At 50.6% G+C, this 27698-nt stretch overlaps 1 protein-coding gene across 2 annotated transcripts in view; it reads left to right on the plus strand.

Moving 5' to 3' along the window:
• Window positions 1-797: 797 nt before the first annotated feature.
• TNFRSF21 (TNF receptor superfamily member 21) overlaps window positions 798-27698 on the plus strand; it is a 34974-nt gene continuing 8073 nt past the window's right edge. The window contains exons 1-4 of one of the 2 annotated variants that reach the window (XM_064448168.1): window positions 798-1009; window positions 6721-7375; window positions 9113-9610; window positions 23695-23960. In XM_064448168.1, the coding sequence (XP_064304238.1) occupies window positions 965-1009; window positions 6721-7375; window positions 9113-9610; window positions 23695-23960 (1464 nt within the window). In that variant the 5' untranslated portion in view covers window positions 798-964. Of the gene's footprint in view, window positions 1010-2067; window positions 2134-6720; window positions 7376-9112; window positions 9611-23694; window positions 23961-27698 lie in introns of those variants that run through there. The other variant, XM_064448167.1, reaches the window with a different exon arrangement.

Consider the following 27698-nt stretch of genomic DNA (forward strand, 5'->3'; position numbering starts at 1 on the left):
CAGCCTTTCCAGTCCTGCCTCTCACCCTGCGTCTGCTCCTCCTGACTCCCTGGATAGACCTGGCCCTGTTTCCATCACGTGCCATGGCAGCTGATGGTTGCTATGACTGGCACCCTGCACGGCCCAGAGAAACCCCGTTTTTAGGGAGAACGATGGAAGGAGATGCTGAAGCAACATGGGGTGGAGATGGAGCAAAATAATTTCCTTTGCAGCCCTACACAGCCCTTCCATCCCTAGGGCCCCAGCGGGTGAGAGGTGGTCATCCCCGAGTCCCTGGTCATCCCTGGATGGAAGGACCAGCAGCACGGGTGGCGATACCATGTAGGGCCCCCATTTCCCATACGCTCCACGTATGGATGCTCAGCACAAGGATGGATTTGGGGTGGTGGAGCCGGGCAAAGCCCCCAGCCCCGCGGCTTTGCACAGCCCGGGGAGGAGGGGGGTCACCAGGGTGAAGCAGCCCCGGGGAGGGGTGCCGGGGTGATGGGGCGCTGCGTTAAACCCCCCGGGGAAGCTGCGGGGGTGGGTTCCGCCGGCGCGGAGACCAGGCTGTTTGGGGGAAACGGGAGGGGGGGGGAGAAACGCCGCGGAGCTTCCAGGGGCAACCCGCGACCCTTGCGCGGCCGCGGAGCGGGCGGAGGTGGGCTACGCGGAGGGGGAGGAGGGCGCGGCGCTGCGCGGGGTGGCGCCCTTGCGCGCGGGCTTGCGCGGCCGGGTGACGCCACAAAGGGCGCCCCGCCCCGCCGCGCCGCCCCACGTGCGCTGCGCGCCGCCCCGCCGCGGCAGCGCGCAGCCGGCGGCCCCGCAGGCAGGTGGGAGCGCGGCGGGCGGCAGGGCCCCCCGCCCCGCCCGGCCCCGGCCCCCGGCCCCGGCCCGCCGCCATGGGCGCCTCTGCCCCCCCGCCTCCCCGCCGGCCGCCGCCGGACCCCCGCCCCGCCGCCTGAGCCCCGGCCCCACCGCCACCATGGGGGCCGCCGCGGCGTGCCGGAGCGCCGCCGCCTGCCTCGCGGTGAGTCTGTCCGTCCGTCCGTCCGTGCGTCCGGAGGGGGGGGAGGGTGTCGGTCCGTCCCTGCGCGCTCCGCGGGTGCAGCGGCGCCGCCCGCGCAAGGTCCGCGGGGTGGGGCGGGGTGGGGTGCGGTGCGTGGGCCGGGGACGTGCTGCAGTGCGGGGCTGCCCGCCCGGTGCGGGGACCGGGGGGGGCGTGCTGCTTCCCTGGTGGGGGGTAGGTAGGTGTTATTTTTTTTTTGGGGGGGGGGGGGGGATTATGCTTGTATTTGGGTGTCCCGCTGCCCCCGCAGCGCCGTGGGGCGCGCAGCGCTCCCCGGTGCCCACCCGCGGGGTGCTGCTTCCCCAGCCCCTGCACCCCCAGCCCCGGCAGCGGGCACCGGCTGGGTGCAGCATCCCCTGCTCCATCCTCTCCGTCCCCGTTTTACTGCAGGCGGGTAAAGGGCGGCATTCTCCCCAGGGCTGCGCCGCGGATCCTTGCTTCGCCCCCCCCCCCCCCCCCCCCGCACCGCTCCCGAAGCGTTGGGCTGGGATCTGTCCGTCCATCCATCCGTCTGTCCGTCCATCCATCCATCCATCCCCCTCAGCTGCTTTTCTTCCCACCTTTTGGACAGGCAGCAAAACTCAACCGCTGCTAATTGCAGGCAGCCGCCCTGACTTAACACGGACGCGTTTTCCCGCAGGTTCACCTCCAGGGTTACCTTCCCAGGTAGGGCCGTTCCCGATCAGCGCTTTAGGGTTACATCCCGTCTTTTTGGGGAGAGACGGTAATTCGGTGTGTCAGGCACACGCCGCAGCTGCTGCGGCTGCGTTGTGTAACCGGGGAGTGCACTTGCTCTTGAGCTCAAGGTGGATCTTAGCAAGCTGGTGCTGGCTCACCAGGAATCCGAGTAAACAAAATAATAATCTAAAACTTGGAGAGCATTAGCCAGGAAACGGCCTGGGCGCTTTGAAGGCGAAGGGTAACTTCGCGCGGCGGCGGAGCAGCCGGGGTCAGCGCACGGTGCTGGCTGGGCGCTCCCGAGCGCCGGTTTCCCGCTGGGAGAGGCGAGCGCTGCTGCACGTCTGGAAGATGAGATGCTGATGGGGGGGAGCTTTCGATACAGAGCTTCAGCTGGGATCCTGGAGGTCAGTCGGGAATGGCGGGTGTAGAGGGCCGGGGCGGGGGGGAAAAGAGAGATATAAAGGTGTAGGGAGATAACGAAGCTGAGACTTGGAGCAAACGCGCGCAGATATTGCTCATGCACGCGTGTACTCTGCGTGTGCTGACCGTACAAGCAAATGAGCCGTCAGACGAAACTCCTGTATGCTTATGAGCTGGCAAGATGTTCCCATGGCCACCGGCCAGGGTTTCTTCATCTGACATCTTCCTCTTCTAAATTCTGGGCAACTCCCTTTGGCCCCACAAGGAGTTAATGTCGTTCCAGCACGATGGAAGTCCGTTCAAATCAGTAGTTGGTGAGTCTCTGACTGGTGCAGCAAACCTGAATCTGCCTGGCCGCTTGACAGTGGTTGCGTAAGGCTAGCGTTGGTCGTGGTTCTTGCTTGGCGCGGGCTTCGGGCACCCGCGGGCTGCCACAAGGTAATTTCTACCATGCCCCCCCAGTGCCCTTGCCTCAAACCACCAAAATATCACCTTGCTTGGACTCGTGGCTTCGGGGAGCCTGATGGGTTTCATCTGCTTGGAGCAAAACCGTGGCTGCCGGGGATGCTTGTGAGCTCTGGTCGGTGCTGGCTGCAGGAATAGCTGCCGAGTTTTCCTTCATGAGGACCAGATGTGCCGGTGCTGCTGTTCTGGCACGCTCAGCTGCCTGTGTTTTGCTCTCTAGATGTAGTAAAGGGACTGCTGAGCAGGGTAAGCCCAGGACTCTTGGTTTCACAAACCCTAAACCAGCTGAAATAGTTGGTTGTGTTGCAAGAAGCAGAAACTTGTTTTGCTCTTCGATACTTTCCTTACCGGTAACTTTTTCTGGAGTGAGTAACTTGATCCTTTTTACAGTAAGTGGGGCAGGAGATGGGCTCTCCCTGTCTGCAAAGTTACCGGAAAACTTCCAGACCAGTTTATTTGTCTTTCTTGGTTTGTTTTGTATTTTTTTTAATCTCTTTTAATGTTGAAAGCGACTTCCCAGTGCTGGTCGGCGGAGGGTGCAGCTGACCTTCTGGAAGGGCAGCGGGGCTGTGCAGCCCATCCCCGACCTGTGCCAAGGCATCGCCTTGGAACCAGCTGCTGTTTCTACCAAATTCTGCTGGTTTTGCTTGGAAAAACAGTTCCCAGGGTATCAATTTAGCACTGTTGGTTCTTGCTTGTTTACAGCTCTTTCTTCCTGCTCTTCTCTACCAGGGTCAAGTGCCCTGCGTTTAGTTGGCTTTTGTCTTTCTTTTTAAATTATTTTTTAAATTCTTTTAGGTTTATCAGTTTATTGCTGCCTCCCTGCGGGGGTGGTGGTGGGGTGTCACTGTATACAACCAGAGACATTGACTGTCTCGAGGTGCCACGCTGTTTTAGGACACAAATGCCTGTTGATCCACCAACTTTCTGCTGGCGTGTTGGCTCCCCAAGTGCGTTTGGGCCCTGGATGAGCCGCTGTATTCCCTTCCCTGCCACATCCCCACGCATGTGCCCGGGAAGCTTGTGGTCCCCTAAAAGCTATTTACTATGTGAATTGCCCATCGGGCCTCTCCTGCAGCATGCAGTTAGTTAAGAGGGTGATGGAGGGATGGCGGAGGTGCCATCTTTGAGATGGAATCATCAGGCTGGGTGGTGGTAAGGTGGGTCATGCCTGTGTCAGCTGCGGGGTGCGGCTGGCTCGAGGGTTTGTTTGCAGCTGAGTGCAAAGGTCCTCTTGCCTGAGACGTTCCCCCTGTGTGAGGAGGTGAAGATGAGAGCATTCTCCAGCCTGATTTGCTTGCCTCATACCATAAAACCTCCATGTGTTGGACTAGGAGGCGGCGGCTGGGAAGCGCCCTTGCCCGTGCGGTGCAGCGTCGATGCTGAGCTGGGGATGCTCTTTGGGATCGCAGCCGCTCCATCCCGCCTGGCCCTTTTGCCTTCAGTCTCGAGAGCTGCTCCTGCGCTGGGCACGGAGAGCAGCACCAAAACTGCTTGAAACCAGGTCTGCTCTTTAGGGTTGTCTTGCACCGATTCCTTTTTTCTGTGTTTTTTTGCTACCCTATACACTTTCTTTGGTATCGGAGTAATGAACTGAAATCCAGTGGCTAAGCAGAGCACACTTCATTATTCTGTTACTTTTGCCATTGAGACTTGGTGTATTGGCCAGAAAGGTCTAGTTTTGTGTGCTGCTTTGGCAGCCTGAGGGTGAGGGACCGAACCAGCAGACACCCCGTTTTGTTGAGGATCGTCCCACTCCTGGCTGCCTCTTTCAGAGATGTGAGTGGTGCCAGCCGGGAAACCTGAGCAGCTGCATGCTTTCAGGGACCAGAAACGCCAGTCGAAATAAATAGCGGATGCTCAAGGCTGCTTAGTCTTCCACCAGTGGGAGTTGCTGTTGTCCCTAAGCTTGGAAGTGCATGTGCAGCTGAAGATCTGGAGATGTTGAAAAGCACCAGTGCCACTTTGCTTGAGATAGGGTTTAAAAAAAAACCCAAACCAGAAACAAACAAAAAACAAAGCTGGTGCTGTTATGGTAGCGTGGGTCCTGCTGACTTTAGTTACCCAGATGAATGACGGAAAAAGGCTGGAGGTGGGGAGAAAAGGGAGAGCAGGATGGGACCTGTGGGATGTGCTTGTAATGGGTTGTCTCTGGGTTTCCTGAGGTCTGGCTTGACGCAGAGGGAGAAATCGGGATCTGAGCTGGCATCACACAGCTCATCCCTGGCGAGGCAGCAGAGCTGCTGCCTGTCCTGCCTCTCCTGACACCAGGTCCCGCTCGGCGCCGGCACAGGGAGGAGGATGAGTAACACCAGTGATCCCACCCGCCCTCGGGAGGCCGGATCCTGCTGCGTCTGGTTTGCTAATTCAGGGTTGCGTGATGAAGATTACGGCGGCAGGTTTCCTCACAGCCAGCTAAGCACTTTGTTAAATCATGTCTTAAGGGAGGGGAAAAGTAAAATGCGTCCTCTAAGCCTTTGCTGCCTGCCACGGCAGCCCTGCTTTTTGTTTTAATTTGGCCTGCTGTAATTAGCCTGGCTGCTGCAGGATCCTTGTCAACTCCTGCGGGCTTGCCTGTTTCTGCCTGCTCTGTGATTGCTGCTTCAGGAGAAAAAGAAAAAATAATGATAAAAAAAAAATCTAAAAATTGAAGTGTTTTGTACAAATCACGAGCCGTAAATTATTTAGCAGGTGAAACAGAAACGTGCTGTGTGCTTCCAGGAAGCAAGAGACTGCACCAAAAATGATGCGGTGCGGCTTGCAGCTCTGCCACGATGTGCCTTCTGCAGAGTCATGTTGTTGGGAGGCTTTTTTTTTTCCTTCTGAATATATTCTTGCTGGCTGGTAGCCCGGAATAGGTAGCAGAGCAAGAGGAGAGGGCTTGTATAACATAGCCAAGTGATTTCTGTGCCTGGCTGTGCAGCTGAAAAGTGCAGGTCTCTGGTTTTTTTTTTACCTTCAGTGTAGGGAAGCACCTTTGGAAATTCAAGGTAATGTTGGCTTGTTCCTCTCTCTTCCTCCTAACTCAGCCTTCAGCTGTTTGAAAATGTTTTTTTCTGTTGCTTTGCATGTTGTATGATGTTGTGTCAGCCGTTCTTTTGATATGCCTTTTGTTCTTATCTCGGCTGGCATAACTGACATTAAATCCATGGACGAAGTGGAGGCTTTGCTTGGGAGATGGAGCGTTTCTTGGAGATGGAGCAGCCTTGATGCAAAGGAATTAAGGGAATAAAGCCCTGGGATTGGAAATAGGTAGAGATATACAGATTTGTAGCCATCGTCTAGCCAAGCCCAGCTGGGTGCAGTTCAGTGTCTAAAAACTGGAGACTTTTTACCTGTATCTGATGCAATGAGGAACTGAGTTACAGCAGAGCTCCTCAGAGAGCTTAAAAATAGCATCAGGTTTTCTCTTCTGTTGCTAATGCATCTGTTTTGAAGTGAGTTCAGATGTGGTTGGAGGCTCAAAGCAGAACAACCCTTGTGGTCTCACCAAACCCTATGCTTGTGCAGGGTTATAAGAAATCATGGAAGGGCAGAGGGCTGAGAAATAGTCTGGTAATGCCGGCTAGCCTGGATTTCGTCCCAGTTTGCCTTATTTAGAAAGGTAATTATTTGAACAAGTGCAGATTACTAAATACAGAGGAAGAAAGTTTTACAGTTCAGAACTGCCACCCATGTGTGATGTTTGTCCGCTCGGCAAGCGCCTGGCTCGTGCTGGAGCCTCTCAGCCTTGAAATGCAGAGCTGGTCTGAATTTTCCTGGGGTGGCCAGGTAGCACATACTGCTGAAACGCAATTAGCAGTATTTACTGCCCTGGCAGGGTTGCAGTGTAAATGATGCTTAGCCTCACAGAGAAGTGTGGTGTCAAATTTAAGGAATTGTAATGGTAGCTGATGATGTGCTCCGGCTGTGTAGCCGGAGAGCGGGCTGCCGTCTGCACCGGTTCTCTTCCACCCTGGCCTCGCTGAGCTCCTTCCCCTGCATGTAGAAACATCTCTGTGGTCTCGTGGCTCTGGGATGTGCTTCGTGATCCTGCAAGGGATCGTGGGCAGAGAGGGCTCTGGTCACATGCTGCTGTTGACTAATACCTCCTGTCTGTCTTCCAGCTGCTCATGCTCCTTGGCACCGCTGATGGTCAGTCGAAGCTGACCTCCGAGCAGAATGCCATCAGCCTCTCCCCTGGCAAGTACCGCCACTTCGACCGTGCCACCAACAAAGAGCTGATCTGTGACAAATGTCCTGCAGGAACCTATGTGTCTAAACATTGTACGAAGACTACCTTAAGAGAGTGCAGCCCTTGCCCAGATGGGACCTTTACTAAGCATGAGAATGGCATAGAGCGGTGCCACCCTTGTAGAAAACCCTGTGAACTGCCAATGATTGAGAAAACTCATTGTACTGCCTTGACTGACCGCGAGTGCACTTGCCTGTCTGGTACGTTTCAGACGAACGATACCTGTGTCCCTTACACGGTGTGCCCGGTCGGCTGGGGCGTCCGCAAGAAAGGAACCGAGACGGAAGACGTTAGGTGCAAGCCGTGCCCTCGTGGTACCTTTTCTGATGTGCCTTCTAGTGTGATGAAGTGCAAAACATACACTGACTGCTTTGGGAAAAACATGGTGGTCATCAAGCCAGGGACAAAGGAGAGTGACAACGTCTGTGGTTCTCCAGCGTCTCTTCCGAACACGTCTTTGACTTTGTCGAGCACCGAAGTGGATGAAGAACCCTATGAAGTTCCATCAACGGCTCATCTTCCCAAAGGTAAAGTCCACCACTGAAACACAGAGGCGTTTTTGGTCGTGAGATTGTGTTCCTGCCTTGGTAAAGGCTGTCTTTAGGCTGTTAAAGGGCAGTCTGGTCTAAAGTGCGGATGGTGCAGAGGCAGCTCCAGAGTGCATCAGGTTGCCTTCAGATGTGTTAAACAATCTTTAATAGCGTTTTCACTGAGGCTGCAGTCACGATTGGGCTCCTGGCTGTCCTACTGTTTGGACTGAAAGGACACCACGTTCCCCAGCCTCTTCCCGTCTGTGTGTGGTGCTGGCACAAGTCTTCGTACATGTGTGGCGAGCCTGAGCAGAGTGCAGCAGGAAGACCCTGCCAGGAAAGGAGCTTTGCTCCACCAGACTGCTTCCCTTGATAGATTCACTGCTTTTGTGCCTGTGCTTTCCCTGTTGCGTTTTGCCCTGTACCGAGCCGGTGTATTGGCTTGAATGGGATCCATTGCCAATACAGCCTTCCGGGAGCCTAGGCTGCGCTGTGAATTTTTCCTTTGCTTCTAAGATTTCTATTAGTTATCACTGGTAGGGAGAACCAGGTTGAATTCCCCATTCTGTCATTTAATTGAAAATGATCCATCATTCCAGCCTTTAGAGAGATGCTTTAGCTGTGGCTGGTTGCAGTGGTGCTCTAAGACCCCATTTGAGGTGGTACTTAACACTCTCTTGGAAACAGCCTCCTTACAGTGTCTCAGATGGGGTATTTTAATTTAAAAAATATGGCTTTTGATGGCCTGAACACCTGAGTTGGTAAATACAACAGCAGGGAAGTGCTGACAGTGGCAGATTCACGGTGCTTCTTTGTTAGGTCTGAAAGCTTGATATGATGTTGGTGTGTCATTGGGAGATGACAGGAGGGTGTTCCCTGAACTTTGACATCAACTGAGGACAATTAGGTAAAAGTTATAGCATTTTCCTTGTTTGTATCCTGGTCAGAGTGTTTTGTGTAACCAAGTCAGAGGCAAAATCAGGTTACAGGTGGTTTTACCCACTCTCTGACTCAACTGGGATGACATGTGATCTGCAAAAGCCAAGTTTCTGAAGTAAGCTCTAGTTTTTGCCACAAAAGCCCTTGCTTTTCTCACCAGGCTTTGGTCATGCAGCTAGCTGGGACCTGTGAGCTATTGGTTGATAAGAAAACTCAATAAAGATAATTAAGACGGAAAGTAGCTCTTAGGGGGAGGCTGGGTTGGTTCTGTTGCCTCAGAAACCTGTTTTGTAGCTGATGCATCCAGAGGTGCTCACAGTGCCGATAAAGAAAGTTTGTGCTTCCTTAACAAAACCTAGTAGAAGGATACAAATCCTCTAAATTTTTGTGTATTTCTAGCCCAAATACCACATTTTCCACATTCAAAATTAAACCCATGTTTGTAAACCCAAGAAACCTCAAGGTTGTAGGTTTTCTGAGAAGTACTGAATGTGGGGCAAACGCAGATCGGCAGCATGCCTTTAATTACTTGTTTGGATTTTTGTTTGTTTGCTTTTTAAAAAAACCTGCCACCCTCCTTAACCAACAGGGTCAATTTTATCCTGAACCTACCTCTGTAACCATACCCATCTGTTCCTAGAGCCAAACCTCAACTTCACCCCTTCCCTTTCTCGCTGCCTGGCGTTGGGTTTCTGTCTGCTGGCCAAGCAGATGCTCAGGCAGGTCTTAGACTGTGACATGATGCCATATCGCATCTCCGGTGCTGTGACACTGAACTCTCCTCTCCTTTTGCAGGTTTGAACTCTTCAGTTCCTGATTTTGTCCCCTCTCCCGCACCACGCACATCCAGTGGCACAGCAGAGCCACCGGGCTACTACAACGAAACCTCGGCCAACGAGACGGACGGTGCTGGTGGGGCCCTCGCTGGTTCCAGTGCCGCCAGCCAGGCGCAGAGCTACCGACACAAGCAGACCAGCCAAGCGCTGGAGAAGCAGCCGTCGCTGGAGATGGCAGGGAGCGAGAAGTCTAGTGTCCCCTACAGGCCCCCCCGGCGAGGTCCACAGAATGTCCACCAGCACTTTGACATCAACGAACACTTGCCGTGGATGATTGTCCTCTTCCTGCTGCTGGTCCTGGTGGTTATTGTCGTCTGCAGTGTCAGGAAGAGCTCACGGACTCTGAAGAAGGGACCCAGGCAAGATCCCAGTGCCATTGTGGAAAAAGCTATTATGAAAAAGTCAACCACCCCCACGCAGAACCGGGAGAAGTGGATCTATTACTGCAACGGGCATGGTGAGCAGTAGCGACCGGGGGCTGTAGGGCATAGTGTCTTTTGTGCCGTCCCACGTGGTGCTTTGGAGGGGCTGCCCCTGCATCCAGCGACTGGTTGCTTCTCTGACTTGCTGGGTCTTGTAGAAAGGACAGAGCCCACTTACTGGTTCCTCGGATGTGGAGGAACCTTCATCCTTGGCTTCTCTCCATCCCTGTTCCCATGGTGTGTCCCTGCTCCTGAAGGAGGAGTTAATGGAGGGAATGTTGTCTGCTCACCCCAGCTCCTCTCCTGCTTCCCACCCATCCTTGGTAGAAGGATCTTGAATGAAGGCTCCTTTTCCTGCCCCCGCCCCAGCCCTTTCCCCTTTTCTGTTTCCCTCTTTTCTTATTTTCAGTGACTCGGACATGGGTCGAGTTGTCTTTCGTGTCATCTTTTTTCTCTCACCCTGTCTGTTTCTGGAAGGCTGAGTCATGGCTTGCCTCTTGGCAGTGCCTCAATTTCAGGTTCTTAGCCCTAAATCCTGACTGCTGGCTTGTGTCCCCAGCCCTTCGCTCATGCTGGAGCCAGGAGGGTTGTCCTTAAAGGCTGTGTCATGGAGGCATACAGCTCCATCAGTGTCATGAGGTCTTCCTGGAGGCTTTGCTTTGTAGTGTTTTCTGTTATTTTGGTGGATGACTTGCTGTCAGCTTTTTGGTGAGACTTGAAAGGTGACCCATTGTGGTCATTAAATTGAAATTTGTAAAAATCAATGATGAGTTAATGGTGGCATGAATGTGAGCACCAAACAGCCACGAATCTCCCTCGTAGGATGCATGGTTCTTCCAGTGCAAGGCTACCCTCATCCTGTTTAGACAGAGGGCACTGACAAGTCCTTACTTTGGGTTGAGGTTGCTCAACCGTAAACATCTGTTCACAGTTAATCTTTAGAAAAGCATATTTAACAAGGGGAGGGCCAAACAAAGAGTGTATTGAAAAAAGATTGGAAGGTTTGAGATCAGTGCTTGATGAAAGTCATCCTTGAGTGCTTAAGGACAAAGGAAAGAAGGCTTTGAGTAGGGTGTCTTCTGTCATGTACACCCTTCTCCTTCCTGCTGATTAATAGACCTACACTTTGCCTTCGTTAATGCATTTATAGAACCAGTAAGGTCTTGTTGGAATTAGTTTAGTGCCTTCTCTAGTGTTTGTGCTACTTATCGGTTTCCTTTTAACTCTTATTCTTGGTTTCTTGAGCTTTTTTTCCCTTTGCGATAACTTTTTCCAGTAGCCCCTGCACTCTGTGCCTAAAATCTGTGGTACCCAAAGTGTGGTCCTTGGCGTTGGTGAGTGGTCTGCAATGGGGTTGCAGAACCTTATTAAACATCTTTATTTGTGGGTGCTACCAGAAGCACTACATGTGTTTGGCCATGGTTCATTGGCCAAAACCGGCTGGTTGTTACTAACTTCTAGTAACTTTTTTTTTCCATGACCTTAATTACCAGTTGGTTGAATTTCTCACTTTCCTATTTTTTGGAGCAGTGAGTGGTGTTATCTGAGAGCAGATATTCAAATTCAGCCAGAATTTGAACGGGGTCTGGTCCCTGCACTCGATCGCTCCCCACCAAGTTGCTCTGAGCAGGTGCAGCTCCGGTTTCTAACCTGGCATTTCAGACCCCATGATGAAATGCCCGTGCTGCGGCTGGCCCTTCTTTTGGAGGGCATGTTAGAACTGCCATTGTGGGCAGTGCTGTGCGTTTGGTCACCAAGCATGGTTCAGGTTAAAGAAACTGTGCAGGTAAGAGGTGGTGTTACGTGGTGAGCAACAAGGCTATATTAGCCCATTGAGGTATAACCCCACCTCCCAGATCTTGTCATCCTTTGGGGGAACGGCATCAGCACAGTCATCCTGTGCTTCCCAGGATGAGTTGTTCTGGTCTTCTCTGTTATCCTTTAACAGCTGAATTCAGCTAGTGCATCAGATTCACAAGGTATTTGCTAAGTTTTCCTCTTGTCTTGGTAAATAAGTAAAAACCATGCTTAAGTGATAAACTGGGCGAGTATCTGATCAAGCTGCTCAGGTCTGAAAGTGAATTGCCCTGTTACTCTGGGCTCCCGGCTGGGCGGTTTTGCACATCCTTCCCAGTCGTTCTTGCAACAGTCACGCTGATTCTGTGTTGGCATGGGTGGCTTCACGGCTTCCTCCTGCCACTGAATGTCCTCAGCTGAACTTTGTGCAATGAAGGCAGACAGCTGAGCACAAACAAATTAATGCTTTGTCGTGTTTTTAGTGCAGCTCTGGTGTTGCCTCAATCACGTTGAGTTAGCTGGAAGGCCTTACTCCTTAGTTCTTACTTGGTGGTGGTGCTTTGCCATGTCAGATATGGAAGTTCTTTTCCCCTGCAGTGGTCTATAAATCCGTCTTTGGTTTTCTTACTGAAATGTCTGGCTCTTAAGACTGTTTATTTGAAACGAGAGAAGATGTAGTGCCATAGAGGAGTTGGCCTTAATAACTGGTGGTAGAGCTAAGATGCACTGCAGAGCTGCAGTGTCATGGCTTAGCTTTCTGCTGCTCCAGCACTGTTTGTACCCAAATTTTGCTTCATCCTGAAGCAGCATTTCAGACAAGGGTGAATGTAGCCAGGAACAACTTCAGGCTGTTGCAGGGAGGAAAGCTTTCCCCTCCCATGCCGCTAGCGCAGATCCCTCTGTAGTAGGGAGCCAAGCCTCCATAGATACAAGCACCACAGCTGCTCCCCAGGTCTTCAGGTGCCAGCCTGGTTTGTGCTTGCACTAGGGGTGTGGAGGGCAAGCAATTAGGTTTAGATCATCTTCTGGGCCTGGAGGTGAAGCCCTGCGGTCTGCTGCTGGCAAGGTGTCAACATCCATATGACCTCCCCAGCTATACACTGGCTGGCCACGCCAGCAAGGAGCTGGGGCGTGTTTATTGCCGGGGCGAAGCCTGTGTACGTAGCTGTTGCGCACAGGCTCCCCCGCTTCCTCCTAGTTCACTGCCTCCTCCCTCCTAATCCTTTGAGTAAACAACTTTAACCTTTGAAAGGGAAGACTGGGTCTGACATAGGTGCTGCAGCCTCTGCTCAGAGGAGCTGTGCTTGGGCGGCTGCCCTTGCCCCGGCACCCTGTGTACCTCCCGTAATGCCAGGCGGGAGCACAGCTGGCATGAAAGCTTTGCCTGTTCAGAGGATTTTATTATCAGTTTTTATTACTGATTTCTTTAAGCCCATCAGTTCTGGGTAAAGCGTGGTCAGGGTGGCACCAGCACTGCTTAGTGCTGGAGTAAAGACATCTCACTGTGATTTGGCTTCTTCCCGAAAGTGGAGGATTTTAGGGTGGAAATGGTGGCTCCAATTCTTGCATGGTTCCTGATGGTGCTTGATATACTGAATTGCTTCAATAGTTTAGGCACGTGTGATCCTGAGCAGCGGTGGTTGTCACGGGGCATTTCACTTGTCCTCGTCTTCCTGTGAGCTGGTGTCCATGCCCCAATGCTCTCTCTGGTCATAATACACACCTTAGATAACATTCCAAACCTAAAGATAGCGGTAGCTTGGGAGGCTGGTGTTTAAAACAAGGCCCATGTCCTTAACGTGGATGTGTTCCAGCCAAGACAGCAAATGCCGATGATTCTCACTGGATTAAATGGTTCAGAGGTCTGGGAAGAGCTTCTGATAACAAATGGCCTGAATTAGCAGCCAGCCTACCTCCACGTCTGTCCCGTGTCCGTCTCCATGGCAGGGGCTCTCCACAAAGCCCCTAGGTTTTGTCAGCGCAGGATCTTGAGGGTGGATCAGCATCAGCGATGCAGCTGTGGTTGGAGAAGCTGGTCCTCTTGTGCTTCAGCTGGCGCTTACTGTCTAGCCCTGCAGGTGGGAATCCAAAGGAGAAAAGCAGTTTACCAAGGATTTCCAAAGAAACTATCAGTGTAGTGCCTGAATGACACGGGTACTGGGCTGGTGTTGCTTGTGGTTTTAACCTTGTATGACTGCTTTCTTTTAGAAGATCAAGAACAGCCTACACACTGGAAACCCTCTTTTCTAAACAGTCTCTGCTAAACAGTTTTAGCAAATACCCATTTCATTTCTTCAGCTGTTTCCAAAGGCAAGGAATTGAGCTTGTAATAAAAATGGAGAATAGAAGCCTGTCTCTTGAATGTCCTGGAAATGCCAAATTTGGCATCGGTCTGTGCCAAACATGAGGATGGGCTTGAAATCCTCTTGCACAAATTGCTGATAGTGTTGCCTTTGACTTTCACACGTTGAGTAGCAGAAGGTAAAAGGCAAGAGTCTCTGTAAAATGTTGCATTTTTGGGGTAAAACCTCCTGTGCATAAAAGAAGCTGCCTGACCTGATGTGCCAAGAAGCAAGAAAATTTGGTGATTTTTTCTTTGTTATTTTTTGGGGGGAGGTGTGTGTGGTTTTTTTTTGGGGGGGGGGGGGGGGGGAGTTGAAAGACTGAAGAACAGATATTGGCAGCACTGGCCTGGCATGAGATGCCACTTCCCTTTTATTTTTCTTCAAGTCTAGTAATTGCATATTATTGCAGTGGGTGGTGAAAGCGAAGCCAGGAAGCCTCTGGTTAAATAATCAGGGAAATAAACTGTTCTGCAAAAGCTGTTTGCAGCCAAGATGGAGCTGAGGCTTGACTTCAGGTAGAAGAGCATGTACTGAAAATGGCTCAGGTTCAAAAGCAGAGTGGGGAGTTGAGGGATGATGCTGGAAAGATAGGGACTGTTGGGATTTGGGGGTCTTGGTTGCTCAGTTATTGGGATGCCCGGTTTTCATTATGCTGGGAGCCGGGGTCATCTTGGTTGGTGATTCGTAGGGAATAGTCCTTGGCTTGCAGCTTAGTAGCTGTAGGACCAGGGCTAGGCTTGAGCTTGGTCTGCTCCAAAGGAAGTTGGTGAGGGTGTTAAAGAGGGACCAGAGCCTTGCTGGAGAGCCCCGTGCCATGAAGATCCTGGCCCTGCAGTGCAGCTCCAAAGCATCCCCTCATGAATGTAACCAAGAGGTGTGTTGGCAGTACGCATTGGGACATTTTGGGTCATTGCCGGCTTGCCCTCACGTGGAATCGGACACTCATTTATGGTTAGTGTTGGAAGATGCTTATCAGAGTAAAATTACTTGATTCTATTTCTGTTAAAGAGACAGCACATTGACTAAAAAAGCCTACATATAACCATAATATTTTCTATAGATCCATCACCTAATGAAGGGAAGCAAGTGCATGGAAACAACCCAGCAGTGGGTGTTCTTCTGCAAGCCCGGTGTCAGTCCCTACTCAAAGGCTACCCTAAATTAGGAAACCCAGCTGCAGGGATGGCACTCGTAGGTCTACAGGGTGACTTCCTGGCACTGGATGCTACTCTAGGATCCCTAGTGCTCGTATGGGTAAATGAGATGAAAGCCACATAGTGGGGATTTTTTTTTTTGTAGGGTTAGTTTTGCCTTTGATTCACTCCTGAACTGGTCACAGCTTGGTGGCAGGAACATCACACTGGGAGGCAGGGCAAGGATGGAGGAGCTGCTGTGGAAAAGCACCTGTCTCTTCTGCACACCTGCAGGGTGTGGGGAGGAGCGATGGGGTTAAAAGCTTCACCAGTCTCAAACTGTGGTGGCCTCAAGGTTTTGTGCCCAGACCACAGGCAGGGCAGAGATGGTCAGCACTGTCTCACAAGGGCAGGTGTGCCCATTGCTGCTAAGATAATTTGGTAATTGCAGTTATACCTGGAGAGGAGCAGCCCTGGACTTGTGTGGAAGCCCTAATAACTCTGGCAGGCAGTCTCTCTTCTGGCATCTGCAGATGACTGCTGGTCCTCTAATGTCGGCCTCTCCACCTCTGCAAAGCGAGACCCAGGCAGAAAGGGAGCTTGTTATATTGGAAGGGGCAGGTATGTGCCAGGTACCACAAGGAATATGGATGCTATGGTACTGCTGAGCCTTAAAACAGGAATGCTGTCTCACTGGAGCTTGTTCGGGTGCGTGGGAGCTCTGCTTTTCACGCTACATTTGTTCCAACACGGGCACGGTGCTCCGCTTCAGGGTGGGATGAAGCAACTCTTCGTCTACAGTGCGAACGTCTGTTTTGGGGAAACACCGAAACACCATCTTCCTCAAACTGCTCAACTTAAAACTTTGCTCAGGTTTACCCCACACTCAACCTTTTGGAAGCTGTGTGGTTTCCAGAGGGTGTATCTGGAGCTGACCAAGGCTTCATGGTGAAAGGGAGGCTTAGAAAACACAAACAAGGGAGGCTGCTGCTCTGCTGAGAGAGGAGGAGACTTAATCATGGGCAGGTTTATCATATCTTGTTCCTCAGCCTTATTGCATTAGCAGGCCTGAAGATGGGTGCTTGATTGCTTCTAACGTGTTGGTACATGAGCCATCTAGATATGTGCAAGGCTGTGTGGAGCTGCTGTGGGAAGCTGGTACATTTGCTCCCAAATCTGCTTTAAAAAGAAGAAAAACCCAAACCATCCTATGGTCAAAATTCCCGGGTGGCCCTGGCATTAATAAGGAACCAGGAGTTGTGCCTGCCTGTTATGGTGTAGGGCCAAGCATCAGAGGCAGGGCAGCTCTGCAGGGAGGGGAGGGTTGTCCTTGTAGAGAAACACACCGAACCCAGGATTTTTTTTGCCAAAAACCCAGCACCAGTTTCTGTGCCAGGAGGGCTGTGATTTCTCACATCGGGAAGGCTCTCACACATAACTTCTCAAATAACAAGGCAGATTTTTTTTCCTCACTTGCCAAGGTTTTGTCTGGGGGGAAAAAATGCAGGAGGCAAATTTAATCCTTGGGTTGGCATCTGCGGGTGTCTGGATATTTATATAGCTCTGGCTGGGGCAGTGTGCTTGCTCAGGGTTACCAGCTGTCCAAGAGGGTTATAATGAAGATTAACTCTGTGAAAGCCATTTAAAATTTAATAATTACATAAAATACTTATGCCGGCTGTTCCTTTTTAAACCAAAGGAAGAGCAAGTCTATTCTGCAGGTCCCCAATGCCAGCATAGGGAGACAGGCAGGGACAGCATCCCGTAGTAGTGGGCAGGAGCTCGTGTGGGTCCCAGGAGGGTTGGAGCAAAGGTGCTGTTATAGAGGTAGGTGACTTCCATGTAGTGTGTGGTGGGAGGGGAGGTCTTGTCTCATGGTGACCCTCAAGTTTCCCAGTCTGAAACATGGTCATAACTGCATGTAGCTGATCATAGACCTTCCTCGAGTGCCTGGTTTGGGCAAGTTATTTTGCAGAGAGCATGTGGGAAGTTTGTCAGGAGCCTCTTTCCTGCCCTGCAAGATAATTTTTTTTAATTTTAAAACCCCAAAATCACTTTGCCCAAACAGCACTTGCTGAGGATGTGAGTCATCGGCTCCTGGGAAGGTCTGATACCAGCACTGTCAGATTGCTAGCAAGTCTTCCTAAGTGTGTTCTCTCCTCCTGTCCAGACAAAGGCTCTGGTTAGAATCATGGAAAGGTTTGGTTCGGAAGGGATCTTCAAAGATCATCTAGTCCAGCCTGTGGATCATCCCTGTCCAGCTGTGGGCAGGGATATTTTCACTAGACTGGGTTGTTCAAAGCCCCATCCAACCTGACCTTGAATGTTTCCAGGGATGGGGCATCGACCACCTCTCTGGGCAACCTGGGCCAGGGTTTCACCACCCTCACAGTAAAGAATTTCTTCCTGTGTCCAATCTAAATCTACCTTCTTTCAGTTTAAAACTGTTGCCCTTTGTCTTGTCACTACAGGCCCTGGTAAAAACTCTGTCCCCATCTTTCTTATTAGTCCCCCTTTAAGTACTGGAGGGCTTTAATAAGGTCTCCCCGCAGCCTTCTCTTCTCCAGGCTGAACAACCCCAACTCTTTTCTTTTATAGGAGGGGTGCTCCAGCCCTCTGACTGTTTGAGTAGCCTTCTTCTGGACCTGCTCCGACAGGTCCATGCCTGTCTTGTGCGGGAGACCCCAGAGCTGGATGCAGCACTGCAGGTGGGCTCTCATGAGAGCGGAGGGGGAGAATCACCCCCCTTGACCTGCTGCCCACCCTCCTTGTTACGCAGCCCAGGACACAGTTGGCTTTCTGAGTCACAAGCGCACATTGTGGACTCATGTTTATGTTTTTCGTCCACCAGCACCCCCAAGTCTTCCTCTGCAGGGCTGCTCTCAATCCCTTCATCCCCCAGCCTGTACCGATGCTGGGGATTGCCCTGACCTAGGTACAAGACCTTGTGCATCTTCCAAACCCCTTCATTTAGGACCTGAAATACATTTTGGGGTGAGGAATTGAGTTTCCAATAACCTCTTTTTGGTGGAGGTTGGTGAAATTTTCACATTTTGGAAAGGTATTTGTGTTGGGGATTTGGGATTTCTAAGCCCTGGTTTGGCCGAGCCATCTTGTCTGGTCAGCTGGAGTTTGGATGTGCCGCATCCTGGCTCGCTTGTACATGCAGGCTCTCGGTGTGTGCTCAGAGGTAAAAATAGGCTGCTGTGGCTGTGTTTCGCATGAGTCAGGAGGATATTTGGAGGGAGGTAGGTGGGCTGAGCTCAGGAACAGAGCTGGGTTTGCAGTGATTTGGAGCTTTTATCTGAATGTAGGGGAGGGTTGGGCTGCGTCACTGTGGTTCTGTCTGAGGTGCGTGTGCCCTTGGGCTGTGCTCTCCGCCTGCGATGCTTCATCCTCAAGGTCCGTGCAAGTGTCAATCCAGCCAGCCTGTCGCGGTCAGGATTTGTCACTGCCCGTGGTGTACGAGTTAATATTGCCCATCTCTGGGATATCTGTGTCAGTAGGTGGAAGCTCCAGGTGCTCCAGCTCAGATTGGTACTGGGATGGTGGAGGTCAGTTCCCACAGGTGTCAGGGGTGGGCTGGTGGGACCTGGCTCTGCTGATGAAGGTCTGGCCGATGAGCTGCTAACTAGATGAGACTGTGTATAGGAAAGCCTATGAGACTTGAACTGATGTTGTGTTAATCCTTTTCTCTATGCTATGTCCCTTCATTATTAGTGGGATGGGAGGACACATGGCTTTGGAGTGCTCTGTAGACTGGAGCATGAGATTTCCCCTAAAAGGCGGCAGCTTCTCAGTGAGGACTCTTCTGAAAAATACCAAATGACGTTTGGCTTGAGCTCTGAAAATGAAAATAATGATGGCATTTTGTTTGTGAGAGGATAGGAAGAGGAAGGAACCGAAGCTCTTCTGTGGCTAGGCTGTGGTTAGCCTTTACTGTATCTGCCGCCAGGTGCTCGGGCGTAGCCTTCTGGTGCAGTAGCTCTTCCACTCCTCTTGAGTTTGCATGAAGATGTGCAAAAGTAATGGCAGAGAAGAGAAATGGTCTCTTGCAGGTGTTGTACATAAGCATGCCAGCACTGCCAGTCATGGCCCCACGCCACGCTGGCCTCTTGCCCCACTTGAGACCAAACGATCGCTGAAGAACTGGGTTCGTGTCCAGCCTGTAAATATCAGGGCTACGGGAGATGAGTCAGGCGTGTCCAGAACAAGCTCAAGAGTATCATTAAAGCTCGGCCAAATCCCATGCGCTTGCGTGATGACCACCTTGGTGACGTTCATGAGTGAATGGAGCAACTGCTCTGTCTACACCAAACTGAGGTGGGAGGTGTCTGAAGGAGCTGGAAACGGGTGCGAAAAATCATGAACCAGATTCAAAATAAGGAAATGGAAGTCACTGAAATAAACTGAAATGGTGTTTGTGGGGAAGGCTGGGGCAGAGGTGAGCAGTGTGCCTGGAGGTGAGACCTGTCTGTAGACCTGCCCTGCCTCTCCAGGAAGGTCCTCCCTTCAGCTCACCGTCTTTGTGGATGAGCTGGACGCATATTCAGCAGTGCTGTTTGCTTGTGTGCGCTGCAGGCATCTGTCTCCAGACTTGTCTCCATTTGTCTCAGTTTGCTCTGGCTGTAGACATGCCTCACTGCGCTTGTGTTCCCATGTGTGTACGACCACCCTTGGGCTCTGCGTTTGCCTGTGCACAACATGTTGACCTTGTCCTGGCTTGAAGGGGAATTCTTTATTGCTCCGGGCTTATTACCACCTTAAAATATTAGGTGGTTACATGGAGTAGCCCATCACAACGTGTAGACTATTGTAATGTTTAGATAACAGCAACTGAAATGCCACCTCCCCAGGTACCCAAGACACAGATGGATGTCCTGGATCATGCAGATGCTGTCATTGCCAGCTCTGGTATGGACACAGTACACACAGCTCTGCTAGACACAGCTGTTGGGGTTTCACAGCAAAGGCTTCTCTTTAATTCCAGTGTCTGAGGCAAAGCTGGGTGATAAATGATGATGGTCCCTGATGGTGATGAGGGAGAGGGTGGTGGTGCCTCCTGCATTAGCAGCAGGGTGGTGGCAGCTCTCCCAGGCTGTTCCCGTGGCCCATATTAAAAAAGGAGGAGGACTTAGGTGGTTCTCCAGTATTTGCAAGCTCAGAGCAGCTTCAGCATTGTGCTAATATGGCTGAGACGGGCCTCACATGGGAAGCGTGAAACAAGTGGGGTTAAAGCATGTCCCCACTGAGCTCAGCCATTTTGCTTGGGGTTGCTGGGGTCTGGAGGGCTTTGAGCATCATCTCCAGCCTTGGCGTGCAGGTGAGCGTGGTGGGAGAAGGTCCCTCCCGGTGGGTGGGGAGGACCCAGGGCCTAAGGTAGAGCTGGGGTTTTTTGCTCCATGCGCCCTGGTGGGCACCTTCCCATCCCAATGGGACACTCCAGCAGAGTAACTGCAGAGTAACCTGTAGGGCTTCTGGAGATATGGAAATAGTAGGACTCTAAGCTTATTATAAACATTAGCATTTTATTTTGGTTTTGAACAAGTGAATTAAGTTACTGGAAATGGCTTGAGCAGTAATACTTGGCAGCGTGCAGCCGCAACTTGTCATGTATTGCTTCTAATCTTATTTTTCAAAAACAGAGGGAGCAATGGATTTCTAACCGACTGAAGCCAAATCTGCGCTCACATCTGTGTCTTTTCCGTGTCTCTCTGGGGTTTTGTTTGCACAATATTGTAGTGGATGTAGCAAACATATGGGGCTTAAATTTGTTTAATACTTGCAAGAAAATGAGTTTAAGGTTCTTATAGTATTAAGGTAGACATTTCCAAATTCATTTTTAATGGAACATTTGTTCTCCAAAGATTATTACGCGCCATTAAGTCCCCTGCTGCCTGGTGCGTTCTTGTGCCCTGGGATATTATTGCCAAAGGATATAAACATGTTTATGGGACCACTTTATTGAACGGTGAGATTAAATATACTAAACCTGAAAATGTCAGTAGGAGCATGAGCACTTTGTCGTAAATCTTGTGTGAGAACATTAGGACGCAGATGTCGTGCCACCGCGTAAAACTGGTGCAAATCAAGTTGCAACCAGCTGAACGCTTTTCTCACCAGTACAGCAGCTGTAAATACTGGGATTTATCAGCATTAAATACATAGATGGGAGCAGGTAGTATATGCGTTTTTCCTTTCCCAGGAGGACTAGATGTGCCATGCAGGGGTCATAAACCAGCAAATTATGTTTTAATGCTTCTTTATGACTGATGTGTGTGGGAGTGGGCAAAGCTCCCACCCAGCTGTAACGCTTTGTCTCGCTGCAGGGCAGCACTGTTGGGGGGACTTGGCTCTGCTCATTTTATATATAAAATAGGCAGCATTTTATTTTTTAAATACATATATAAAAAAATGGGCAGCATTATCTATATATCTATATATCACTCAAACCAGGAAAAACAAAAAACCTGAATAAGAGAGTAGAAAAATCTCTGAGATAACGACATATTTGCTGAGATAGACCGACAATGGACAGCACCAGACCTGCTTGTCCCTCTTTGCATTCCTTGGTGCACAAGCCTTGCAGAGCTTTTACTACCCTCAAAGCCAGGGATTGCTTTTTTTCCTGTGTTGTGTGATAAAATTAAGCGTTGGCTGAATGAATCTAGTGTTTTGCTGGTTTTATGCCAAAACTAGTTGAATTTGCTGGTTTAAAGGATCTCACTCCAAACCCAAGATGGCTTTTGGGCTTCTTACTGACACAGGTGGGTCATACCTGAAGGCGCAGGGCTTGGCTGCCGGCGTGATTTGGGCTGCGTGTCCTTCCTGCGCAGAGCTGACGGCCAGCCCGGATGGATACAAAGGCATCGAGGGAGAGGAATTTGTCTTTGAGTAACGGGAGGAGTTAACAAGACCAAGCTTAATTCCTGCTACTGTGTTGAAACGTGATGGGCAATAGCATGTATTTATCTGCCTCAGATAATTAGCCCCATCATCAATCTCAATAGCGTATTTGCAGCCTGTTCTTGTTCCTTATTGCTGAGGAACATTTTCTTTGTCTTGGGCTTATTTGAATAATGAAGAGGGTTCCCCCCGGCCCCAAACCTCTCCATAGTTAAAACCAAGCCCTGTGGTTAGTTTGGTTTTTCAGGGGCTGCATCCCCTGTGTTGGCCTGGTGGCCTGAGCTTTTATGGTAGGAGAAACCCTGACCCTCGCATCTTCACGTGCGATAGTTCATGCACGTTGCCGTAAACCAGCTGGGGAGGGAGGTTTGGTGATAATGGTGAGGGGGAGGGCAGGGCTACGCAAAACGCGGTTTGTACTTTGGTATTTCTGCGGCAGAGCAGGTCAAACACCAGCGGCAGATACTCTGGCTACACGTGTCACGGCTATGTTATCTAGCGCGGAAGTGAAAACTGACGTCTATTTATAGCAGGTCTTGATAAGCTTGCTTTAATATTGAGAAGGGTCTGGGTCAAAAATATCTGTATGAGGCTGTATGGGTGTTATATGTATGTGTATATAGCATATATACATACATAAAATATATCAGAGACATAAATATATGTGTATGTATATATACACACATAAAAATATCTGTCAGGTTTATATAGAGATATATAAAAATATCTATATCATATATCTGTGTATATATACATACACATATAAAAAGATAGAAATATATATTGGGCTGTATTTATATATAAAGAGATATATAAACTATACAGCCTGATGTAGATTTAAAAAATATCTATATTTTATTATATGCATGTATGTATCTATTTGGCTATATCAGGGCTGTGACGTGAAGGTGCAGTTGGGACGTCTGGTCTAAACTGTGTCAGAAATTGTTAAATTTTAGGCCCACAGAGGGAAGGAGAAATAGTCCCTGCGGTGATGAAGGTGTGCTGGCTCGCAAGGAAACCCAAGGTGTGGTTACCTCTCTGGAAAAAGGGAATTTATCTCTGCAGCTCACCTATGCCAACCCTTTGCGTGGTAGTTTAAAACAAGGTGGTGTTCAGCTTGATAAACCAAGGTTAATTAGCTGTTATGGAAGAGGTTTGGCTTTATTTGAAGGTTTAACTCCTGATCTCTCAGTAGACACAAGGATGAACATGCTTTTTGCATTGTTCCCAAAGCTAAAGGGAGGAAACCCTCACCATCTTGAACCAACATGTTTGAAGGGCTTTTCTGGGGAGCTCTGTGTTCTTGCTCTTCCGATCCCATACCAGATCTTCCATTCTCCCAACGCTCACCTGGTGCAGCACTTCCCATCCCATAACTGAGTCATCCCACCAGTCTGCAGTGGAAACGGCTCTAAATGTGACCGTAGCTGCTATAGATGCTCTGTTATGGAAATATACATCTTCCCAGAAATGCTTTGGTGACTCACCTCTTAATCCAGCTCCTGTTCAAAGTGGTAGCTGCGATGCAGGTGTAAGGGTGAACATGTTGTCATCTCCCCTGCTCCCGCAGCCACGGTGGTTGAGTTCCAGGGTTTTTCCTGTGCTGAAGAGCAAAGGAAACTTTACAGTTAAATTAACATGGTTAATTTTAGTGTCTGTGCCTCGATTGGAGCAACCTTTGGGTCTATCATCCTTTTCTTGGGTAGCAGGTGTTGAGCACATTATGGGTGCTGCTTGTCTGCAGAGCTCCTTGCAGCCTGGACTCCTGAAAGGTCTTAAAAAATAACAATAATAATAATCTTCAAATAAAAAACAACCAAAGAAAAGCAAAGCATGGGCATTTGGGGATGAGGGAAGCTTTGCTAAAGCTTAGACCTGCAATGCTGAGGGGGCTGCAGAGCTCTGTGCCTCACCTGTAGCTCTTCTGCCCCACAGGCATCGACATCCTGAAGCTGGTGGCAGCCCAGGTGGGGAGCCAGTGGAAGGACATCTACCAGTTCCTGAGCAACGCCAGCGAGCGTGAGGTGGCGGCTTTCTCCAACGGCTACGCGGCCGACCATGAGCGCGCCTACGCCGCCTTGCAACACTGGACCATCCGTGGGCCAGAGGCCAGCCTGGCCCAGCTCATCAGTGCCCTCCGCCAGCACCGCCGCAACGACGTGGTGGAGAAGATCCGAGGCCTGATGGAGGACACTACGCCGGTAATGATGGGCTGGGCTTCACGCGCTCTTCTCTGGTGTGATGCACATCTTGTCTGGCCATGGCGAGCATGAGGGTGCATGGAACCCAGCTGTGACCTTGAGCTTAGCTAGTAGCCAAGTAGCTGGACTCCATCTCCCCCCAGAACTCCTCAGGGGCTTATATTTAAGCTTTACATCGCTTTTGAGCAAGGCTTTACCAAAGTTTCCTCAAACCCTTGTCAAAGTTCTGACAAGCTCTTGAGTCCCACATGTTGTGGTTTGCGTGTATCTTTGAAGGTCACTAGGAGGACCTGGTACTTGAGCCCTCGTGTTGGAGATGCGGAAGAAGGAGCACCCCCTTTAAACTTACTCTTAAATACTGTAACTAAACGCCCAGGATTTTGTGAGAAGGGCCGAGCATCTTTGAGCACTAAATGTTGCCATTGTGGAGCAATGAGTTGCTTCCTCCAAGGTGGTGACTGGTGGCATGGGGGAGTCAATGTGTGCTGTCCTCCTTGTTGCCCTTCTTTGGCAGCTCTGGCCTTAAAACAACCTGCCCCATGTTTTGAGAGAATAAGTAAATAGCTGGGAATATCCTGCAGTCGGGTTTCGTCTGGGTGGAAGTTGTCGGGACGTGCCTCGCTCACCTTTGCAGTGTGTTTTGGCCACGCCTGCCTTACCTGTCGGTGAGCTTTCGGTTTTTTTGGCCCTGACAATTCAGTGGTGTTCTGGAAGTGTTCGTAAAGGTGATGGATGGGGCTTCTTCTGAAATGGAAGCCAATGGGCAACACATAGATGGAGGTGGGGTGGTCGAGGGAGGGCTCTTTCCCCTAAACCAGTTGGTGAAACATTTCCCATTGGCCTTAGGAGTGACCCAGACCCAAAGGGGAACAGGTGGGTGCCTGCAGACCTCCATGGGCACTTGGTGCGGGCCTGGCAAGGTGGACCTTCATGTATAGCAAAGACTGTGGGGCAGAGCATTTGTCAGGGCAAAGGATTCCCAAATCCCATTTTGACCACTCAAACTTCCCCCTATAAGAGGGACCGTGGTCCCTTCACCATGTCACATACCCCACGTGACTTCATTTAATGCACCGAACATCTTGGTCCCTCGTAACCATAGTGTGAAATCACAGGTTTCAATGTGTTAGCCAGGAGTCCTGGGCTTGTGTTTGTGAGAGACCCCAAGTCAGGTGCGTACCAAGCATTGCCCCGTGTGTCCTGCCCAAATTTTGGATAGGTTTGCTTTGCCAGCTGCTCCGGCTCCCAAACAGTTGCTTTTTTCTTCCTTCCAGCTTCTGGTAAATAAGCAGCACGTAGCCTTCTCATTTCCTACCATGCTCCAAGATAGTTGTTTTGGTTTTTTTAGTATTAAAGATGGAAAAAATTATATTAAAAGCCTGAGACAAAGCTATGGTTAGGAAAAGGAGAGTCAGAAAATTGTCATTTTGCACATGTGAATTAAGATTTCCAGTATGTGCAATGTCCCAGAAGGACACCTTGTCCTCTTGCTCTCCTGGAGCAGGTAGTAACCTCTGTCCTTCTAGTTACCGCTTTGACTTTGAATACAACAGCAAAGCGCTGGGATAGGACATCGGATAAAGCATGGGGCTTTTTCAGCAGCACAGCGCCTGATTAACAGGCAGGTTATCGGGTGCTCCGTGCTCCTGAGTGTTGCACTGTTTCGGCCAAGACTCTCAGGTGCTTCTTCTCAAACAGCGCAAAAATGCGGGTGGTAGCTCAAGAAACGGGGTTTATCAGGCAGCCCGTTGGGACGGTGCACTCCCAGTGACGGAGGGCCCACGAGCTGTTTGCTCACCTTAGGTGTGTGCCAGTAACTGAAAATGCAGCGAGTGGATGCTCTGGAGAATGAGCAAAGCCAGATCTCATGGACACTTGTGTGCAAGTCTTCTGGGCTTCCCAACCAGCTCTCCCGGAGGATGTTTCTGTTCATTTTTTAAAAACAGTGTGTCTTGTTCCCCAGCATCCAGCAGTGCCTGGAGCCTGGTGGTCCCCTGTGACTTTCACTTATTTTCCTAGAAATTGGTAAAATTGGGTTGCTGATCTTTTGAGCAGCTGGCTCAGGTCAGTCCACATGAGAAATGAGGCTCATTTCAGCAAAAGAGGGGGTTTTTAACAAATTCACCTGAGCTGGCACATATTCCTCCCCTGTGCATCAAATTGGGCTTTTTCGGATGAGCATCCTTCATGATCACCCTTAGGTGTTGGCCGTTCCCTTGCCCTGAAGGTCCTGGACTGGTTGCGGCGCAGAAGCGGCATGTGGGACGTCAAAGCTTGAAAGCACCCCAGGGTGCAGATTCAGCATGGCAGTACGTTGTGTTCTGCAAGGTATTACCTGCTGTAACCTGTCTGCCTCCTCTCCCTGAATTGGCTCCTGCACTGTGGATGCAGGTGGTGATGGAGTGGCCCTGGGGGGAGGATGCAGAAAGCTGTGGGAAGCAGCTTGTGCAAGGCAGACCAATTCCCTGGAGCCTTGTGCCAGCAATTGAGCTGCATTGTAGCGGTCTGGACCATGAGCGACCGGGGGAACCAATTGCTCAGTGACAGGAGCAGGCACTGAGGTCCTTTCTTTTTTTTATCAGCTGGTTGGAAAGTCTTTAATTAGAGCTAAGCCAGGTTTGGCTCTCGGTGGCTTGTCCATCCAGATGCAGACAAATCACAGCAGTGTCTCTATGTATCAAAATGGTTTGATCTGAAGGAGCAGGTTCCCCTGTTGGTGGCCCTGCAAAAGCAGTCTTGCAAAAAGACCAAAGAAAAAAAAAATAGAGCTTTTTTTGTGCGGTGGTGGGAGCGAGGATCCTCATAAGCAGTGCAAATGCATGCGTCCTCCCTACTGCTACCAGCATGATGCCCTTGGGGTGACCCAAGCCGGCAGTGAGCATCCAGCTGTGCCAGTGTGTCCTAGATGAGCCTGGGAGGGATGCGCGAGTGGGCGTGCTGTCCGTGATGCCTTTGGCCCTGCCTGGCGCCCCTGGGTGCAAAAGGGGGTTTCCCCATCTCTCCCCATGGTCCTGTGTCATAAGGAAGCACCAGCGTCCCCAACTCATAGGTAGAAATTGTGTTATTGTGTGGCATAGCTCTCAGACAGCAAATTGGTACCCTAAACCCAGCCAGCCTCCCTTCGCCATCCCATCCCACCCACTATCCCACCCTTGTCCCAAATCCTTTATCCAGCATCTGGCTTCAGCCTGTGAAACCTGCAGAGGCAAAGCTGCTCCCTCCCCTAGTGCCCCATTCACTTGGCAGCCTTTCGGGCTCCAAAATCCAAATATTTACAACCCCTAATAGGAATAGGGGAATTATTGTGAGTCTCTGAAGCGTTACGGTACGTGGCAGGAACACTTTCCTTCAGGCAGGGAGCAGCCGAAGGCTTGCCGGCTTTTTTAGCTGCAGGAGATTATGCTGGTTGTGCATCGCGCTGAATGAATTTAGGTTAAAACGAGATTAGCCCTCTGAATCGCTTTGCTAGGGGTTTTTTTTGCAGCTAATCCACAAAATATGGTGAGCGCAGCAGCTGTGGGAAGGTGTTTTGGGGTGCGTTTAAGTCACAGGGCTCCTGTTAAAGGCTGGCCCCAACCGCAGACGTCTCTCAGCCTTGAGGTTTGCAGAATCTCTCCCCTTGCAGGCGGGCCTGCTGGGCAGCTGCGTGCGAGCCCGGGCACTGTTTAGCGAGCACAGGCACACACCAAATTAGCGGTGCTGACAACAACAAAAATAGAGGGTGGAGGGGGAAAAGGG

Source organism: Phalacrocorax carbo, chromosome 3 (genome assembly GCF_963921805.1).
Source record: "Phalacrocorax carbo chromosome 3, bPhaCar2.1, whole genome shotgun sequence".
Lineage (NCBI taxonomy): Eukaryota > Metazoa > Chordata > Aves > Suliformes > Phalacrocoracidae > Phalacrocorax > Phalacrocorax carbo.